Source organism: Halyomorpha halys, unplaced genomic scaffold (genome assembly GCF_000696795.3).
Source record: "Halyomorpha halys isolate HHAL.00 unplaced genomic scaffold, Hhal_1.1 Scaffold78.1, whole genome shotgun sequence".
NCBI classification, from domain to species: Eukaryota; Metazoa; Arthropoda; class Insecta; order Hemiptera; family Pentatomidae; genus Halyomorpha; species Halyomorpha halys.
The window spans coordinates 624,340-646,867 of NW_027108467.1; the positions used below are offsets into that span (position 1 = coordinate 624,340).

Here is a 22,528-nt window from a genome sequence, read left to right on the forward strand (position 1 = left end):
TATATTTTTTTTTTTAAGTTTAGCAGAAGTATCCTTGTTATTTTAATGTACGTAAAACTAGTTCTTCCTGCTACTATTTTTGGTGTTATGATCTCCCCAAGATAGATTGTGACATGTTGTACATAGACCAATACTCCTCGATATAAGTAAATGTTTTATCCTATTTATGATTTGCCCTTATTTTATATGGAAACTTAAAACTTAACTTCTTATATCATCTTCACTATCACTTATTGGGAAAGACCCCCCTCCAAACATTAAAAACAAATAAATAAAAAAATGGAAGAACTAGTTTCGAAAATATTATAATAATAAGAAAATACCCTATTCCATTAATGAATAAAATTTGTTTCCTTGTTGTATTTTAATATTCATCATCATAATTTATTTTAGATTGTCATGGACAATGGCCCGGCAAGGATGAAGTCATTCTCGTACCATCTCCAGAAATCAGGAGAATCAACTGGAGACATGTTCGAAGTCAGTACCATTAGGAGAGAGGATTATGAAGCTTACAAAGGTAATAAAATTTATAAGAACTAAATTAATCTTTCATTACACTTAAGAAAGAAAAATAATTATTTCCTTTATGCTTTTAGGCAAAGTTGAAGGAGAAGATGTTCTGCAAACAGAGCACTTGCCATTGGCGCAAAGCAAAAGAGGGCACCAGGGAGCTGCTGCATTCCTTATTCTCGCTTCAGGGCTTGATAGGGTATGTGCTTTCTTAATAACATTTAACTGACATAAGCCATTAGGATTTGTATTCAACATTTAGTTACTTATTATACAATTTTATAAATTTCATTTTATTACATGGTTGAAACGTTATTTTTCCTCGCTTTGGCTTCCAGTAGGTATTTTTCTGTGAAACTTTATATACATATATAAGAGAAAGGTCTAATCTTTTTCTACAATAAACTTAACAATTACTGGACCGTTTTACATGCTGTTTTTTCAAAATGTTCCTTGTCACCATTGGAAGGTTTAAAGCTACTGAAATCCCTAAATTCTTGGGTAGAAAAAAAGTCATGTACAAAATTAAATGTTTTTGGCACTTCAGCACAGAAAGTATACTTTTTTTCTCAGTTATTATATCCTGATTGATTTTTTTCTTTCCAAAGATTAAGAGAAAATATCTCTGATTTTATTGAACAATGTTATATTCAGAAAAAATTATAAAATCATAATGTGGCTTGGAGTAAAGTTGGTCAACAAAACTTTTTATAGGAAAAAGCATATTCGTTTTTAGTCCTGGCTCCAACTCATAAATACCATTTTTTGAAATAAATTAAAAATTAAACATTTTTCATTTTTAGGACTTGTTTTTCTTCTGGTGTCTATTGCCCATATAATCATTCATTACACCTCTGCATTTTATCCAAATTTGTGTTTTGTTCATTTGTCTTTTCAATAATTTGAATTTTACAACATGTACCCAGGACGTATGGTTCCACTGTTTGTTCCTTTGTCACTATATGTTATGGTTAGAGCCTTGAGTTTTGTGGTAAAAACAAAAAACATTATCGATATAACTTTTAAAACATAATAAAAATTTCTATTCTGTTCCTTATTGGATGTATTGGTTTATTTTGTTATACCAAATCATAATTATATAGTATACATAAATGTTTAATTTGATCTAAATACGATAATTTAGATCAATTTATCAATTGTGTTAATGAAATCTATGTACTTCCTCAAATATAGCAATAGCGAAGCATTGCTGGGTGAGCTAGTTCATTATAATGATCCAATTTCCTTGTTATAATGCATTGATTGAATTTTTTTACATGTTTAACACTTTGTTCCGTTTATATAAGACAGATTTTAGATACAGTACTTGTAGGAAAAAAAATCTTAATTCATTCAATGAACAAAATTCTAAGGAATTTTCCATTATTGTTTTTAAGAAGATATTTCTGTTTGTTAAAAACCTTTTAATTTTACTGATACAGATCTAATTTTTCTCCCCTTTTATCTTCATGTTATAAAAAACTGGTCATGAAAATATTTTTCTATTTTGAGAAATTTTTTTTTTAATTTATGATTTGGTTTAATCTTATCCAAATTCAAAAGATGACTATAATTAATACAAATAACGTTTCACCCCACTTTGTAGAACTTCATTAGGGCTAAAAATATTTTGAAAAGTAGGATAATAAGATACAAAAGTGTAAACTAAGTTTAGGTTAAAATTATGTAAATATAAGTAAAAAGAAAATTATATGAAAATGAAGAATTAAAAATAGTTATAGTGTAAAATAGACAATAATAAATATATAAAAATAACATAAACTATTAGATTTTAAATGAACAGGAGATTGTAATAACATGTAAAAATAAAAAGTAGATATGATAAAAATAAATAAAAATTTAACACTGAAAGACGTAAAATTAAGGAGGTAAGTTGAGAATAATTAAAAATAAGTAATGTTTTACTTTATTTCATTGTCTATTTTGTTCTATAACTATTTTTATTTCTTCTTTTAGTCCATTTTTATATAATTTTCTTTTCACTTACATTTACATAATTTTTAACCCTACCTTAGTTTACTTTTTTGTAGCTAATTATCCTACTTTGTCAAAATATTATTAGTTGGTTTTTTAATATTTTTTTAGCCCAGATGGAGCTCTATAAAGTTGGGCGCAATGTCAGTAAATCAATAGTTGTTAACTATTTTTTTCTCCTTTTTGACCACAAGCATCTCCTTCATATTTTAAAAAATCTTATTTGTTCCTTTAGCTACTATGAAAAACAAATGCTTTGGAAGATGAATCATGCTTATTTATATCCAATATAAGATATATATTTTAAGTTTCTTAAACATTTGACTCGTTTCTTCACTTATATTAGTTTCCTTTCCCATATTCCCTAGAATATTTATTTTAATAATGTTGCAGATTAATTTTAATTATATATTTTTATATTCATTTTGTCAACAGCATGCTCTAGGCACTGAAATACCCCTGAAATTCACTCATGTAGACATCGCAGCTTCATCTGGTATTTTTGGAGCAGAGATTGCCACTGGTGCTCCCGTCATCGGCTTTGCTACTCACTTTTTAAACCTCAAAGACGAAGATTTTTAATTAATGTCGACACAGAAATTGGAAACAAAAACTCATTTTTGTTTATGATTACCATTAATTTTTAACTCAGCAGATTACCATGTTATAACTTAAACAAGTGTTATTGAAGGTTTGTGTTTATACATATACATGTATATAAAACAATTTTCTTTGGGTCTTTTTTTTTTTAATTTATTTTTCTTTTTTTTTTACTTTTTAAATTAAATACATATTGGATGTTCTGATCTTTGTATATTATTTTCCTTTTTTCTTTATCAAATATGTGTTAGTGTATCTTAATTACTAACTTTCTGTTCTTCATCGTATTCAAATTTAAAATCACTAAGTGCAGAAAAAATTTACTTTGAGAAATAAACTTTTTTCAAAATAATGCAGTTGACATGTAGAATTCATCAAATAAAATGAACACCAACTCTTAAATAATTAAGCATTCAATATTTGTAAAAAATATAAGTATAAAAGCTAATGAGTGGTCTATGGTAATGTTAACTTTTGTTTGCTTGAAATTTAAGAAACCAAAAGAATTATTATCTCCTTTATTAGAACTGCCAAATATGAAAAACTGTGAAGACTCCAGAAATTGGAGAAAATTTGAACCTATGTATTTAAGACAAGTGTGGAAGCACACCCAAAATTATCTTGAATCCTTGCAGAGTTTTGAACATTAAGGCCTACTTCTATCTCCATTTTTTTTTTTAAGAACTAAGCTTTAATCAATCAATGGTATCTTGTTTTCCCCTCTATGTCTTCTTACAGAAATTCAGAATTAATGTACATATAAAGCTCCAGAGGGATTGGTCATGAGCAGAAAATCTTCTGTAACTAGAGCTGAGGTAGATTAGTGAAGTACTATTCAAAAGCAGTAGATCAGTTAGTTCTGTAAAGTTTTCTATTATTTTATTGTGAGTGTTTATGTTTTGTGAATCCCATAGAGCATTATGTCCATTAATGTCTCCAAAGAGGTGGGTAATTGGCTAAATAAGTCTAGAAGATGCTGGATTTCTATTGAACTATCTTGGGATCAGTATAAATTGCAGACTGTAAGAGAAATTTAGATGAATTTTCGCAGCTGTTGCTTGGAGATGAGTGTTTATTGGTATCGATTCGAAATATATAGACTTGCTTATGGCGAGAAAAGCTCCATGATGACCATGGTTTGATTTAGGGCCATCTTTATACAAATTTTAAAATCATATTTTCATAATTTTTTATCTTTTAGCTTCTTGTACTGCAATACAGAACTAGTTGAAATAGTGTATTATAATTTTTAGATCCTTAAAATTGATTTTCAATCCGTTCATATAAGTATTAAATGGAAACAAATAAAAATAAGAGATTGCAGTAGTAAAATAGGATATTAATCAAAAGTTATTACTCATAACAATTGACATTATTTAGACTTCGCTATTTATTAATTTTTTTTTTATCAGAGGATATTACTTGGTCTTCTTATTTTATTTATTTTGAAGTTTCATCATTGGCAGCCAGATCCTTTGTAATTTCCTTCATGACCATCTTTACTTACAAAGAACGAGGAGTGGGGGGTCATAGGGGCATCAAGAGGGAGGAGTTCAAATCGCTCGGTCTAAATTTGCTATTACAGTTGGAACACTACTAGAATTAGTTTTAATCTTGTTTGTGATTCTACAACTTGGCTGGGTTTATCATTCTCTATTTTATTACAATTTTATGAAAAATAATATAATATATAACGACCCCATCTCCAAGTACAGGGCATCGCAATCTTTTGTTGAACTGCTGTATTCTAGGGCAGGAACAAAGTTGGTAATTGTCTGTCACACCTCTACAGAACCTTAAATATGAATTTTCATTGGTACAGAAAAAAGTAAGTATCCTTAACTTAGTTTACTAAAAAAAAATTAACCATCTCCCATATTATTATTAATAATAAACAATGAAAAATAAAAAACTATTTTATTTCACTTTATATGATTATCAATACATTTTTAATTTAAATAGCAAATTTAGAAGAATTAATAACATTATCTACTGCCGATAATCGTATGTTTGCATATTAGGACACTATAGATCCCTTTTCCGGCTCTCAGGAACGATGGATTTCGATGAATGAGATATCAAAAGAGAGTTTAATGGAAAAGTAATAAATCTTATTGTCAATTCCGAAATTCTTGGTTACTTTAATAAAAAGTTATTTCAAAAAAGCGAAAAGTTTCAGAACTCTGAGTGAGGTAAGTTGACGGATCGAGGTGGTTGGTACTTATTAAATGAAATGTTATTATCTTCATTAAATAACTTACTACGACATCGGAAGAAGATAGTGCGGGTGGCGGTCACTAAAGGTATCACAATAGTAGAAGAAAACTATTTCTTGTTAACCAACGTTGCAGGGCTGTCTGGCTGAAACAAAGATAACAATTGAGTCATCTTTGTTTCAATCAGACAGCCCTACAAAGTGGGTTGAAACGTTGGTTAACAAGAAATAGTTTTTGACCGCACCCGGACCATATTCCTTTCATCTTTACACACGGTCAATCAATAATCTTCCAGTAAGAAATAGTTTTCTTCTACTATTGTGATACCTTTAGTGACCGCCACCCGGACAATCTTCCTACAGTCGACGATCTTCTACCAATATCGTAGATATATCTTTTGATAACGCTTATATTTCGAATGAATTAAAGAGAAAAAGAGAGTTTTCGCAGGAGTAAACTAGTAAGTAATTAATTCCTGATTCCAAGAATTCAGGCATCGGACTCATTCGATGGAGTGAATGGAATGAGAAGACTGTAGCTGAAATGGAATGGTGTATTCACTTTATCTTCGGTCTTCCCACCTTTACCCATTGGCTGAGAAGCTTCTTTGGGGTTGAGGGCTCTTCGTACAAAGTAACCCACTCATCTGATCCGGATATGCTTTATCACAGCTCCTTATATAGGTTGGACTGCTCGTTATACCCGAAGAGCTCCTGCTCTTTTCGGTCTCTGAGTACACGACGGCACATCAAACTAATTAATTAGTTTAGAGTTTAAACTACTAAGACCTATTAGTCGTCCCTTTGTCGATGTACGCACCGAGGAAAGGTGTCTTGGCTCTGGAATCCGACCCATCTCAACTTCCAGCAGAGTGACCCCCTTCTCTCTTAATGCTGATTGGACGGCGGCAGACGATAACGAAGATCTCTGCTGGCAGCGGACGCTGAAAACCACCTCAAAATGCTGAGGTAGCATAAGGAGATAATTATATTTGTATTGTGCAAGAAAGGGAAGGTTAGAAAAAATGTGAATATATCACTAAAATATTTTAAGTCAATATATTTTAGATCTCTTTGCTTCCAAATAGGTAAGTGGAGGGGGTGAATAGATAAGATTGAACGGTAGTGAGTAGTTACTGAAAGATTTACAGTAGCTGTAGTAGTCGTGTAAAGATTAAAGGAGTTGTTTATCATTCAGTTGGATCGCTTTGTTTTCAATCATGTCGTAAGTTGTCAAGAATTATTCTAAATAATATATTAGATTATTGTCGAACTACAGCCTTCTGATATTCTTATTTATTAAAAAAAATATATTAAATTTTAATTATTATTTTTGCTTTTATAATATTGAAATAAATATATGGTGCTTTATATAATCCTGTAGGATAAAATATCTTATATTTATTGCTCCCTTTAGGTTAGGGTATACAGTTGAAGCTGTTAGCAATGTCAAAGCTACTGGATATGATGGTATACTTTTGATTTCTTATAATGGTGCATCAGATGAATCAGTACCTCAAGAACTTAAAGATGTCATCAAAGAAGCGGCTGCAGTAAGTTTATTTTATATAATATATAATAATTAATCATTGTGCAATAAGTATACTTTTTAAGTTTTTTAAATTAGTGACACAACCTCTTAAATATTTAGTGAACAATATTAGTATTGATCAATTGAGTTATTTTTCACATTATCCGATGCCATTTTAATGTACAGTTTTTTTAATAAAGTGATTATATTTTATTCTATTAATGTGATTTTATTTATATTAATTGAATTCTTAAAATTCAAGTAATCAAAAATAAATTTACATTAGTAAATCATTATCAGCATTTAAATGCACTACAGACAGATACATTATCATTGCTGTTCCTCCTACTGCTATCTTCTAACATGATTAATAACAAAAAAGATGTTAAGGATATTTTGCTCTTAATTTTTCTTTCTTTTGGGATTTATAAATAGATTTTATTGAATAATTTAAAAAATATACTAAATAGTTTTATTAAAGTTAATGACATTTTGCTTCTTTTTTTTTTTTGTTTTTTTAATCTCCTCTGATTCATAAATATAAATGATTAATTTATTTATTTTGAAATTATATTCATTTTTTTTTAATTATCTAATTTTACATCTGCTTGTTATATTAATCCATTATAAATTCAGCGGCTCTTTATATTTATGAGTTATAGTTAAAATAATATTTATATCATGATTATATATATGTTAACATTGAATGCAATATTTAAATGGAAAGCGCTTACTGCAGTATTATCATGATTAGTTTATTTTTTGTTATTTGTTTGTCCATTTTTGTGTATTTAAGTTTAAAATATTGTGTCATAGAAACCACCATTTTAAGAAATAGATCATTATGTAACAAATAAACTTTATGTTTCCTCTTATTTATTATCAGGTTAAAATACTTTGACCTTCCTGTTTTTAGTATCTTACCTAAGCTATTACCATATTAATAAATGGATAACTTGTTATTTTTTTATGTCTTTTTAAATTGATATTTGTAAAAAGGAATATAGGCTAGCCACTTATGGTTATTTTATATTTGTATTAAGATTTAATTTAGTTCTTGAAATGGCTTAGGTCTTGAAAATTAGTACCTGTGTTCATATTTTATTGTGGAGTAACAGATTGTCTGATTAATCAGGCTGCTAGGGTATTTTTTTATTTGTTTATCACATAGATATTGTGAAAGTTTATTAGTTTTTTTTAACAGTTGATAATGGGGAAGGGTGCAAATAGTCTAATGCGAAAGAAACCCCAAATTGTATACAATGCTATAACCATTGAATAATTATAAATGATGCAAATGAATTGTAAAAAAATAAAATAAATCATGACTTAAAATGATCATAGTTATGTAATAAAGAATAAAAGAGAAAGTAACAAATGATTATATATATGAATATTTGACCATATTAATTCAAATTATGAAGATGGTCAGGAGTGCGGTCACAAAAAAAAAAGTAGTTAATTATTTTTTGACTACATCCCCGACAATCTTTATAATAAAAACAAATGATATTTATAAAATTTATAATTGACTTATACTGAAAAAATAATTTATTTTAAAAAAAAGTTGTTAATTATTTTTTGTTTTCTTGTGACCACACCCCTGACAATCTTTATAATAAAAACAAATGATATTTATAAAATTTATAATTGACTTATACTGAAAAAATAATTTATTTAAAAGGAGGGGAAAAAATAAAGAAATTTAATGATAATATAAAAATAAATAATTATAGAGTTTATACCAGGGTGTCTTGCATCAGCCTGGGCTTCAGTCTTCATGATGAGGTTGGATTACTTACGTTGTAAACCTCTGCACCTTTAACTGCTGTTCGCTGAAACCATTTTTTTATTTAATCATCCATCCATTCAACTTGTAGTTTGGGATGTAATTTGGTGTTTCTTATTAACCAGGAGGAATACTGATTGAGTATAAAACTCAATCAGAAATAAAATAATACATGAATGAATGTAAATTTTCAGTTCATGGAAAGACAGTTTGACCGAACTACCTCTGAAAATGGTTTCTTTTGCAATTTATTGCATTTTTAAAGTAAGCTTCAACTATTCCTAAAAGAACTGAAGTGGATTTTTTGTTGTAGGACCAGTTTTTACTGGTTATTGCAAAGAACCTGTTTTATTCTAGGCTGTTTCTAATAGGTTCCTGTAGTAATAGAAGTGAATAAAGATCTGCATATAGACTTAGAACTTTATAAAAAAAAAGTCTACTGATCTTAAATAAGATATTGCAATTACTAAGTGACATACATTACAAAACTACAATCAGCTCACTCTTCAATGAAGATATTTAATTGTTGAGGTTATATTTTATTGTATATCTATGTTTGCTTCTTAAAAGGAGTTATGTCCAAAACACAGTTTTAAAGCAAATAAAATTGAACAAAGTTTTTTACAGCCATTTTTTTTTTTTAAGTTTACTTAGTTACTGTAGTACAGGTTTTATGCTACGCTGTGAGGCACTAAATTAATTTTAAAAAATGGTTACAGAGCCCTAATTTTTTAATCCCGTTTATCTACAAAATATCTGGAACTCCTTTCATACTGGAAAGACAGATATTTAAGTGATCTCTCTGTTATTACCCTTTATAAAAGAAATTCAATAATAAAGAGATGAGGTCACTAAATCTATGCTGTAACATTAATTATAAACAATTTTCTTTTCTTTTTTTTTTCTTTTTTTTAGATGTATTTAAAAGTTGTTTATTCCTTAAATATTATAGCTGTGTACAATAATTATTGAATTTCTTCGGGATGCACCCTTAACAATTCATTTATATCTACTACTTATTACTTATAAGCTATGTTTTACATGTTGATAAAAATAAACTGAAACAAAAAAGTAACCCAAAACGATTTTGAAATAAAAGACAAATCATTATTGATGATTTCATTTTTTGTTTTATATAAATAAAAGTTTATAATTTAATAAATATTGAAAATTAAAATCTTTCAGTACGTTGTAAGTACTGTTTCTTGAACAATGGTTGTGCTGGCAGGTTATTTGTTCCTGATCACACTCAACCGCCAAATTTTCCCCAATTTGTTTTAGCCAGAATCCCCTGCTACTAACTACCTGATAAAGACCTAGAACTCAGGTCGAAAAGTCAGCATGAATAAATAATTGTTTGTTTATTTGTGGTCTTTTTTTCTGACCCCCCAACCATTTTCTCCAATTATTAGTCTACGGTCAACCACCTACACCTCAGTATAAAATACATCTACATCTGCAGAAATTGTTGAAATGCTAGGGTTGCAAATATTGGTATCTTTCCACCCCTAAAGCTTTTATGAATAAAAAAATTAGTGTGAAACAGAAAAACTTGGATAATTTTTTCAAGGGAATAATTTATTTTTCTTAGTTGATCGATTCTCAAAGCATCATGTATCAAGACATGTATTCATGGGACGTATATGTTTCTATTAATTATCTAAATAAAATTTCCTGTTAGATTTATGAAAATATGCAATCAATTTAAAAATTTTTATCAAATTACAATAAATTTAGAACACAAAGTTTTCAAAGTATTATGGGGCAACTCAAGTTCACAAAGTAAATTACTGCTGTATATTTCCTGCGACACATTAAAAATTATTAGAAACTTTTCCCACCCTCAACTATTACTAAATGTTATGAAACACATCTTTTTTTCCTGTTACTAAAAATAGCATATGATGGTTAGCAGTTAAAAGTTCCGATGATTCAAGCATTCATTGTTATTTTTTTTTTTTTCTTTAATTGTTAACAACTATATTGAAAAAAAAATCAGGTTTTTGTTTTTGATAAAATTACTACATCAAGAAAAATTTTGATAGGGGGGATATATGGGGAAAATATTAGAATTGTTATGTTTCCTAAATTCTCTAAAATAATATTTTGGAGCCTTTTTGTTCTAAATTTATTGCTATTTATAGCAATAATACAGATGAGTAAAAAAAAAATAAGCTAAAATAAATATAGAATATCCGGAACAGTGAATAAGGAACATGGAAAGAGAGATATGTAGGATTGGGAAAAAGGAAGATCACCTCATTATAAATTTTATCATTTAACTAAATACAAGATATAAATTGTACCAATTAAACTTCACATAAGTAATTGATAAAGTTGTTCTTGAGAGAAATTATTTCAAGATAGCAAACATTCATTTGATTTCTTAAGTAATATTCCATTACTTTAGAACTAAGAATTTATTTTAAGAATTCAGATGTTCAATAGTTGTACTATGAATTCATGTCATTATCTATTAAGGATATTGAAAAAAATACAAATAATTTAAAATATAGAAAGGTGAGTTAAAGGATCTGGAAAGTAGAGACATTTTTTTGTACCTTTCATTTAATTAATCTCTTATCTCTGTGTGTTCTTTCATTATCAGTTGATGGCACTTGGTGAGAGTGGGTTACATAACCAGCTGTTGTTGGAAAGCTTAACGATTATATAAATAAGGTGATTGATTGTATGCATCAATCAAATTATATTCTTCTGAGGATTTCTGAACTTGTCAATATTTTTTTTTTATATCATAGTACAATTATTGAATATCCAAATTCTTAAGTAGTGGAATATTACTTAAGACATTAATGAGTGTTTGTTATCCTGAAGTAATTTCTCTTAAGAACAACCTAATTGAAGTATAGTTTATATAATTGATATGGATTTGGTTTCTGAATATTGCATGTTTTGTACATTTATTAATCACTATGTTTTTATTTATTATTTCAACAAGATAAAAACCCTAATAATACATCGAATAGAACAAATAACTAGTATGAAGTTTTGTGAAAATGAACAAATTAATAATATATATATTAAAAATAACTTAATGTAAAACTAAATTGAACACAGGCATTTAAACATTCTTAAAAGTAATTTAAAACATACATACAAAATCAAACAAAACACACCTAAAAACTCAATCATTTAAATAACATAAATATAAACTTTGAAAAAAAAAACACTTAATGACATTAAAAAAAAAAAAAGGGATCCAACTTATGAGGTTGGGTTAACCTTGGAGGGCTCCCAAACCTACAAATGGTTGACTCACGGCTACAGTATCAGAATAAATAATTATCTGTCACAGCTGGATTCGAACCCGAGTACTTGGAGTTAGTAGCACAGTGCCTTACCACTGAGTCTTGCTTTCCTTTGAATTCTATTACTAGGAAAATAATTATTGAATCTCCAAATTCTTAAGTAGTAGTGGACTTTTACTTAAGAAATTATATAATTGTTTATTATCTTGAAATAATTAATCTTGATAACTACTTTATTGAAGTATATTTTCCGTGCGTTTGGTTTTTGTATGTTTTTTACATTTATTAAAGACTATTTTTTTATTTATTATTATTACTACAAGACCTAAGTCATAATATGATGTTACAGAGTACAAAAGTAAGTAACAAAAAGATATAGTGAAACTGAAATAAATAAATAAAAATATATAACTTAATTAAAAACCTAAAAGAAACTCAATGCATAAAAATAATCTATACATTCATAGAAATAATTAAAACCATACATGAAAGAAATTTAAAACATAGATCACAACTCAAACATAAAACATTATGAGAGTAATAAAAAATATACATAAAAACTCATATATAAGACATACATAAAAGTAATTTAAAACATATAAAACATTATTAATTTAAGAAACATAAATAATCAATTAAAAAAAAAATTAATTGCACAATAATTAAAAATCAACTTAGTTTTTAATATTTTGTTTTTCAAGTATGTAATTGGTAAAAAAAAACAAATCACAATAAACATTTGCATTCCTTTTAATTCTGTTGTTAAGGGAATAATAGGCATAATTATTTTGAGGAAAAGGAACATTGACCTTAGAATGTCTCCATTTTGAATATGGGCACTAAAATTAATGTATTTAAAAATTTCCAAACAATTAATTTTAAAATTTAAGATTTTCACTTCGTGGAAGTAGTTATAAAGAATATAATGAGAAGACTGTTATTAACTTGATAGTAACAATCGTCGAAGATCTATAACTAAATTGAGAGAATCTTTTGGAGTTTGATTATTTTATTTTTATATCTTCAAATCCATATGAAATATTATAGTACTAATTATGAAAAAAATGGATAGGCTTTAATAAAGGAACATTACGAAAAATTATTGAAAAATATTAACTTTTTTATACAAGAAGAAGATGGTTGGGGGATGTTCTTACGAAATCTTACGAGATTTCAAGCTAACAGCCCTGATGAAGGCTTGTCTGGCTAAAACGTTGGTACGATTAAATAAGTTATTTCAACTTATTTGTGTTATATTTTGACCGCACCCTCCAACCATCTTCTCCTCATATGTCATCCAAGGTCAACTATCTCTCATGATTAACTTTTTTAATGATGAGAAGATAGTTGTGTAAGAAAATGTAAATGATGAGTAATGGAAATAATATAATAAAATATGTTAGTAATATCCAAAATAATGAAAAACAATTTAAATTAACATAATGAAATGTGTGAAAGAAAACGATATAAATGGTACAATGGGCAAGAAAAAAAACAGAATATATGTTTATATTCATGTATAAAATATATTCTGTTTTCTTTCATACATTTCATTTTATTGATATGAATTGTTTTTATTATTTTAGACATTACTTATATAGTCATATTATGTTAATTCAATTACTCATGATTTACATTTTCTTTTTCACCTTTCATCATGTTTATTTCTATATTTTCTTTAACACTATCTGGTTTTTTAATCTCTTAATCATTTATTTTTTATAATTCCCACCTCTATTATATTATATTTTATTTTCTATTATAATCAATTAACTACTATCAATTTAATTTATTATGTATATTTCTAAGTTCGTTTGTTATTATTTTTATGTTTCTCTGAGTAATGGTTATTATCTTTTTTTTTTTAAGTTTTGTTGATTGTGTATTTTTACTGACTGCACCCTTCACGATCTCCTGAAATTAATTTACAGTCAAGTTTAAAAAAAGTTACACTCTCTCCTGTAAATTATATTTGATTATTTATGTTTATTTTTACAGCTGGATGACCAATTTGAAGAAGAAATCAGTGTTCACAAAGTGAACCTTCCCTCAAAGCGTTTGTTTTACGCTCCTACTGGACCAATCAATCCAGAATATCATGATGTAAGATTATTCAGTGAAGCTGCACGAAAAGGAATAATAAGGTAATAATTTATATTTTTTTATTTATTCTCAATATTTTTGGTAACATTATGCAGCTTTTAATAAAAGGTACTATTTGTCAGGTATAGTCTCCACCACATGTAGTTCTCCCCAAGTTTTTAAATATGAAATAAATAATTTTCTGTATTGCTATAAAATAAAGACAATCTTCTTATTCTGTTTTCCTTTTATTCAATACGGTTCTTATCCTGATTTGTTTGTACATAGCCCTGATGAAGGTTCGAAATAGTGGCCAAAACGTTGGCGTTGATAAAATTAGTTTTTACTTGTGTTCTTCACCGATCTCACCCCAACCACCTACTCCTTACATAACATCCCAGGTAAACAATTAATGCATCATTATGAAAGTAATAAATCAAAAAATATTAATATTAAACTTTTTTTTTTAGTTGTAGATATTTTTCAAAATTTTAATATATTTATTAAAGCAGAATGAAAATCAATACAAAATGAATAAATTATTATTCAAGTTTACAGAATGTCAAGGAAACGCATTCATAATGTAAAACATTAATTATAAACTACTTAATTGTGGTTGCTTGTTTTCTTAGTCATCATCATACTTGGCGCAATAGCCAGTTACTGAGCCTTCTCTACTAGCTTCCACCAGGCAGTCCTGTCTTCTGCTGCTACTTTCCAGTTTCGGGTTGCCAGAAGAACCCAGGCATCCGTAGATACAGTGTCCGATCATCTCATTTTCGGCCTCCCCACTCTCTCAGCTCGGATAGGACCTTATTTGGGATGTCATCGCCGCGCATCCCCGCTACATGACCCGCCATACCATCTAAGCGTATGACTCTACGCTGGGTAGACCATATGAGTCTACCCAACCTTATAAACTTGACAGGATCATTGTCTCTGTACAATGCTGATAGCTCCGTGTTCTTCCTTCTTTTTTTCACAGTCTCAGTCTTCTACTGTGTTTCAATCTGACAGTCCTGACGAAGCCCTGCAAAGTGGGGAAAAACGTTGGTTATCAATAAATGGTTTTCTTTTACTATTTTGATATCTTTATTGACCGTCACCCGAACTATCTGCCTACATTATAGCTTTGATGATTATAAGGTTTAAATGAATAAATTAAATATTAAATAGTGAGGTGTAGATAGTTGACCGTAGATTAATGATTGGAGAATTTTGGTGGGGGCTGCGGTCAGCAAAGAAACAACATAAATAAACAAAATCATATTTATTTATTTTATGCCGACGTTTCGACCTAAGTTTCGGGTCTTCATCAGGGCTATAGAACAAAAGAGATAACAACAACATTTAGAGTAACATACAATTGAAAAGGAATAGTATACAAACAAACTTAGAATTATACAAAATATTGAATTAAATCATAAATGATAAAAAATTGATAACTGATAATTGAATAGTACAAACTTTAATTGATTGATATTCGTATCATAATTTAACATTATGACAGACAATGAAAAATAGTGAGTGGCTTATATCTGAAGTACATTGTGAGTATTATTATTTCATTGTCTGTCATAATGTTAAATTTGTAGATTCAATTTATTTATTTAATTTTTCAAGTTTTTTTTAGACACTACTTGCATATCTTATATTGTACATATCTTCTTATCTACATGATATTATATTTCATCTGTCACTGTTTTCATTTTACTACAATACAATTCCACGAATATCAATCAATTGTGTACTATTCAATTATCAGTTATCAATTTTTTATCATTTTTGATTTAATTCAATATTTTGTATAATTCTTAATTTGTTTGTATACTATTCCTTTTCAATTGCATGTTACTCTAAATGTTGTTGTTATCTCTTTTGGTCAATAGCCCTGAAGAAGACCTGAAACTCAGGTCGAAACGTCGGCATAAAATAAATAAATATGGTTTTGTTTATTTATGTTGTTCTTTGCTGACCGCATCCCCCGACAAACTTCTCCAATTATTAAATATTAAATAGATAAGAGCATTTTATTTTAAATTATTAAACATTATTGACTCTTATCCCAAAGCGGGTTTTCCAGACAATCAGAACACAATGACTTAAAAGAATTATTAACTACTTTTACAAATATACTGAAATTCTATATTGAGTAAAACTAACCAATTATATAATCTTTGATGGCAGGTGATTCTTGATGTCTTCTTTCTTAAGATACTATCACCGACAGTAGACAAAGGATGGTAAGCACCACCTGCTTCTAGGACTCGTCAACTCTCCCGTCATCCAAACAAACAAGTGTCTCTATTCCTTTGTCTCGTTCCCATCCTTCAATCATCTGTATATCTAAATTGTTGCACAACGGTTTTGAGTTTTTATTTATGATTTTCTTTATGTAGATTTTTCCTTAATAATTATTTTTCTCTTCTATTTTTTATTAAATTTGCTGTAAATATAATCATGTCAGGAAAATAATAGAAGTTTACAATATTTGAATCCATCTACTCAACATGGTAGGGATTTAACTAACTTAAAAAGGACGAGCACCACCATCTTGATTATTTTGAACAACGTTTTTTGACACTATATTTGACTCAACAAAATTGGTTATCTTGATTTTTGGTTTAATAGAACAAATGAACAATATTGAATGTTGATACACAAAATAAAACATAACTAAAATTATTTATATATAAAAAATTAATATTCATCAAAAAAAAAAAATGGGATATTACAATATATATGTGTATATATTTGAAATTTCTGCAACATTTCGCTCTTTTCCATTGACTTTTTTAAAATATTTTTCTTTTCACTCTAGTCACATTATTAAAATTTATTTTCCTATTGCCAACCTCTTGTTTTCTTCTTGGGGCTTTTATATATACACAATATATAAATTAATATTGTTCACCAGACCATTAATTTAAATTTTAATTACTTCTTTTAAAATAATTTTTTGCATTTTAATAAACATTCTTGACATAAAAATATTGTTAGCTCAAATGAATGCGCTTATCTTATTTAGTTACTTTGTTAGAATGAAAGAATGTAATTACTCATATCATCGTTAGATTAAAAGATCAAAAAGTAAATAAAAATTTCTTTGTTGACATGTTCCAATTATATGAAGAGCTATCATTGATAACAAGTTATAATGAATTTTTTTATATTGTTCATTTAATTTTTTTTTTTTAACATGTTTAAATTCCTATTCTGACAAGAAACGATACTTGGTTTTAGTTATTAATCATTGCAAAACAATTATAATTTATTTATTTATGTATTGTTAATTATTCTTATGATTGTTTAAATAAAATAAATTTTATCCAATTTAAGTCTCAAGACAATCTATATTTCTTTATAAGTCAATGTTTCAGCCAATTGGGCATCCTCAAGGACAATTTTAAATACAAATTTAAAAAAAATTTATGCAGGCTATTCTGCCCTGGTCAATAATTTCATTTTAAAACTATTTTGTTTTGTCAATTATCCTCTTCTTCTTCTTTTTCTTCCTCCTCAGTGCCTCCCAGCGTGGAGGTGCCTCGATCCAAACTTTCCATCTGTTCCGGTTCCTTTCCAATGCCCTCATGGAATCCAACAGCTTTTCTCTTTTCTCTTCTAGTCTAGCTATATCATCCTGCTACGACATCCTGGGCCTTCCTCTTGGTCTTTTGCCAGTTCGTCTAGCTTCGAAGAATTTGCGCGGCCCACGGTCTTCATCCATTTAGCATATATATCCGAACCATTTCAACTGCCTCTTCTCTAGAATTTCAGTTAGTGGTTTCACCCCTAGCTCCTCTCTTATTCTGGTATTCCTGAAGCGATACCTTTATGTTCGGGCCGGTTACTTATTTGAGGTATTTCATTTCTGAGGCAGTTATTCTGTTCCTCAATCTGTCAAGGAGGACCTAACTCTCACTACTGTATAGTAAGGTGGGAAGGTAAATTGATTTAAAAATGTAAAGTTTTACTTTTCTCTCAACTTCATGCTTCCCAACAATTGTATTGCAGATTTGGTAATAAATGTTATTTGCTTTTTTAATCCTATTAGATAGTCAATTATTCTCATTAACATTAAAACTCTTTATCAGAGTCAATCAATCAATTACATATCACAATATTATACTTTTAGATTGTTGTGATAAAATATAATAGTGAAAATTGACTGTGATTAAAAGTTTTAAGGTTAATATGAAGAATCGACAAAATGGGTAATTTAGGACTGAAATTATTGATCTGAGCAGAATAGCCTGGATAAAGTTTTTTAAAAATTGATGTGGTACTAAATTTGTATTTAAGATTTTCCTTAAGGATGGCTGAAACATTGGACTTATAAAGAAATATAAGATTGTTTTGAGACTTGTGTTTTAATGAAAAGGTAAAGAACTTTGTGTAAAACACTTTAAGTAAGTTTCATCAAAATCATTTGAACCATTTTTTTTTGCTATTATTTAGGGAAAAAAACACGTTTTTTGGCTATAGCGCACACTGCCCAATTTGGTGCACAAGTATTGCTTAGACAAATCTGTTTACTTTTATTTTTCTGTTAATTTTATTTTACTCATCTTGAAATACAAATAGTTTGATTAATCAGTCATGTTTTTCTTTTCCACTCTTTTTAAAATTTTATTTATTTTAGGAATAGGGGTTGTTATTATTTATGCTATACTATTAACTTTAAATTTCTTTTTAAAATTTAATTTTATCTATACAAACATACAAAGATTATTTTAACTGGTGAAAAAAATCATTTCAGAGCTGTAAAAGCCGGAGTGAAGGCCCCGTTGCTAGTACTGGGTAAATACCCTTCGTTCCCTCAGTCTCAACTTGTTTCGCTGCTTGGAGTTATGGAAGGGCTGTATGTGGTGAGTAATCTATTGGATATAATTAATATAATAATAGATAAATATAATCATGAAATTATTATAAATTAACTAGAATTACTGTTACTGTTTCACTCCTTCTGCTTATTTATTTTATCTTTATCATGCTTGGTTAACGATTTTTTAAGTACAGTTGAGTCTCTATTAGCTGAAACATGTAGGATTTGGGTATATATGATTATGAAGGTTTGTTGAATTATTAGAGGTTAAATAAAAATATCCAATTATAGGAAGACGATATGTTCATATTTGTTATGATTCATGTATTGCTATGTATAGTCCAGCGAAGATAAGTTTGCCTGTAGGGGAAGGGAACTCATGCACCCCTCACCCTAGCTCCTTCTCTTCTCTGCATGATAACAAACCCCTCCTACTGGGAACAAAGCAAGAGTTTGGGATTAGATAGGTACTTGGAACACATTTATCCCCCTATTCTTGGTCTCCTAACTTATGAATAGTTTAGTTACTAGTTTCTTTAGGTTATCCTTTATCCTTGACTGTTACTGTTTCCTCTTGATTCTTGTTTTACTTTGTTGACAAATATATTGACAGCTCAGTTCTGTCTGATGTGCTATTTAATTATGCAGTATCATCCAAAAAGTCATTTTTAAAATTTCATAATCATTTTGTTCAGAAAACAACTACCTCTTTCCAAGTTTAAATTGGTTTTGAAACAGTTGGTGCAACAATTTTCCTAAGTTTAATGTTTTAAAATGCAGTCTATTTGGTCCTAAAATGAGATTAACTTATGATGAATGCGGTAATTTATGGATTTTTATAACAGAGGAAATATGGATAGAACCACTCTCAGCCTTTGTTTTCATTAACTTAAGTACGTCCATAATTATGTTTTTGGTTTGGTAGTAGATAGTTTTCCCTCTACTCAGTTTACTTGGCATGGTAAACTTATAATCTTGTGATATTAATGAAAAATAGTTTTGATAAAACTGATATGAGGAAATTAATGAAAAATAGTTTTGAGAAAACTGATATGAGGAAATTAAAGAAAAATAGTTTTGATAAAACTGATATGAGGAAATTAATGAAAAATAGTTTTGATAAAACTGATATGAGGAAATTAATGAAAAATAGTTTTGAGAAAACTGGTTTGAGGAAATTAATGAAAAATAGTTTTGAGAAAACTGGTTTGAGGAAATTAATGAAAAATAGTTTTGAGAAAACTGATATGAGGAATTTCTGTTTGTAAAGCTGTTGAAGTAGGTCTGTTCTAACAACCACTTCTCACTATCTAGGACTGTATGGAGCATGCGCAATACAAGATTTGTGAGGGAAAACACGTACTACGCACATGCTTTGCACAGTCAGAAGTGTTTGTTTGAACAGATCTAGTAAAGAGAAGAGTGGAAGGTTGGCGGGAGAACGTTTGCTACTGCATATCTCCCCCCTCCCTTTACTTAGAGGCATACCCATCTCACTTTACCTGTTGAGAATTGGGTTGCCAGGATAATTAGCGAAAGAAATTATTCATATATATATTTATATTAATTAAAATTATTTGAGTCCCTTAATTAATTAAAAACTATTACTATTGGATTACCTTTCCAAAGGCCTATCATGTTTACCAATTTGCCAATTATATATCTGTATATAATAATAATTATCAAAACTCCCCGGGCATTTGTGAGGCCCATGGGTGGCATTCACAAAAAATAGGCGAGGGAGTGACGAACCAACCCTATGAAAAAACCACATCAGGAAACTATATTGTACTAAGGAAATGAGACCTTGGACCTCCACAGTCTGTCGTGCCAATAATAATAATATTATCATTGAAATATATGATATAGTAAGGAGTGGTATTGAATATATGATCCTCAAAACTACACTAAGGAACAAAATATTTATTTACATTTAGTAGATCTATGAATACAGTAAAATGATTCAGACAAATGGTATACCATAAAATATCATTAAATTATAAATGAATACCTAATATCGCTGGATGGGTGTACGTACATGTGGTCAGGCTATATAGACTACAATACTTTTTTTTCTCCTCATAAATTGGTATTGTAATCATTTTAATTTTTTATAAAATAATTGGTTGTAGTAATAACAATATATATATATTGTAATAATAAAAAAATTATTTAAAATAAAATAAAAAGAATTTTAATCGTTTTTTAACTTGTTTCAAATATACAGGAGATAGCTTGGGTTCAAAAAACTCCTAAAAACTTCAATATTTAACAGATAATATAATTTTATAACATAAGAGACTTTTCTCAGGGCGGGTTACCTGGCAATCAGAACAGACGACACTGTACTACTAATAAGACTAACTTAATTTCTAGACATTTTACAAACACAATAAATTATACTTAGAAACAAGACTAACCAATTACACAGCTTTCCCTGATAATTGTTGATCTCTTCTCGATGATGCTATATCCAACTCCCAACAATGGTTTTTTTTCTTTCCCCTCTCTAGCTGAATGGACGTCTTCTCACCAAGCTCGCAAAATTAAGAGTCACCGTTTCCTCTCCTCCATCTTCAACTTTTTACTGCTCGATCCAATAAATAATCGATTGTTGTACAATCGCTCTGCTTTATTTGCGATATAATTAGTTTATTGATAATTTTCACTTTCCTCCATTTCTTCTTTGAATATTCCTTTTCCATAATTACTGTATAGTAAGAACAAAAGTTGACAAATTTCAATTCATATTATCAAACAAACAGCCCAACGAACACTTCGGAAGGACGCACACCGCCATCTATCTCGTTTTGAAAGGCATCTTTATTTTAGATAATGAAAACTGGTTAGCTTGCTTTTTGATTTAAAATAACAAATAAACAATATACATAAATAAAAACATATTTAAAATAATTTATCTATAAATATCAACTATTTATTAAAAAAGAGGATATTATAATATATATAATTTTATCGGAATTACAGAATCTTCAATATCGTGAGGACTGCCCTAGCAAATCTCCAAAGGTGAACAAACTTGGTGTCCTTAGCCCTGCTAGTCCGAGTGTAGCAAGGCTTATTTCTGTCGCTACTGCTTTGGAAACCGGCAGGTATTTTAAATAAATATTTTATAAATTGTATAAGATGTGAGATGGTCTGGGTTGTTGTCTTGAAAAAAAATTAAGAAATCATTTCAACTATTTATTAATAGCCGATGTTTCGACCCACATTGTAGGTCTCCATCAGGGGTTAAATAAAAAGACACCGATTAGTTAAAACTAATGTTGTAGTATATAAGGGACTTGTAAATAAAACATAAATGAAGGTAGAAGCCTAAAAGGTGAAAACTGACCACAATGTAGTTTTATACCTATACCTCCACCTTTATATCTGTTTTATTTACATATCACTTCTACATTCTTGCATTTACCTTACTTTATCTATATCTTTTTATTTTAGCCCTGGTGAAGATCTCCTGTGCAGGTCTAAACATTGGCAACTTATAAAATGAAACTATTTCTTAATTATGGAAGATTATTGATTGACCGTGTGTAAAGATGAAAGGAATATGGCCCGGGTGTGCGTTCAAAAAAACTCAAATAGTAGAATTATACTATTTTATTGAGCCAACGTTTCGCCCCACGTTGCAGGGCTTCGTCAGGGCTAAAAAAGATACAAACACATAGTTACAAAAGGAAAATTTAAACAT

At 28.7% G+C, this 22,528-nt stretch overlaps 2 protein-coding genes across 3 annotated transcripts in view; both read left to right on the forward strand.

The window, feature by feature from the left end:
- Nucleotides 1–3,314, forward strand: part of LOC106692936 (putative aminopeptidase W07G4.4) — a 31,711-nt gene extending 28,397 nt beyond the window's left edge. For both annotated transcript variants that reach the window (XM_014439200.2, XM_014439201.2), the window contains exons 10-12: nucleotides 394–520; nucleotides 600–712; nucleotides 2,944–3,314. In XM_014439200.2, the coding sequence (XP_014294686.1) occupies nucleotides 394–520; nucleotides 600–712; nucleotides 2,944–3,090 (387 nt within the window). In that variant the 3' untranslated portion in view covers nucleotides 3,091–3,314. The remainder of the gene's footprint in view (nucleotides 1–393; nucleotides 521–599; nucleotides 713–2,943) is intronic.
- A 3,089-nt stretch (nucleotides 3,315–6,403) lies between these two features.
- Nucleotides 6,404–22,528, forward strand: part of LOC106692937 (putative aminopeptidase W07G4.4) — a 25,695-nt gene continuing 9,570 nt past the window's right edge. Inside the window, exons 1-5 of the mRNA XM_014439202.3 lie at nucleotides 6,404–6,548; nucleotides 6,741–6,876; nucleotides 13,911–14,056; nucleotides 18,754–18,862; nucleotides 21,805–21,929. Of these exons, the coding sequence (XP_014294688.1) occupies nucleotides 6,544–6,548; nucleotides 6,741–6,876; nucleotides 13,911–14,056; nucleotides 18,754–18,862; nucleotides 21,805–21,929 (521 nt within the window). The 5' untranslated portion in view covers nucleotides 6,404–6,543. The remainder of the gene's footprint in view (nucleotides 6,549–6,740; nucleotides 6,877–13,910; nucleotides 14,057–18,753; nucleotides 18,863–21,804; nucleotides 21,930–22,528) is intronic.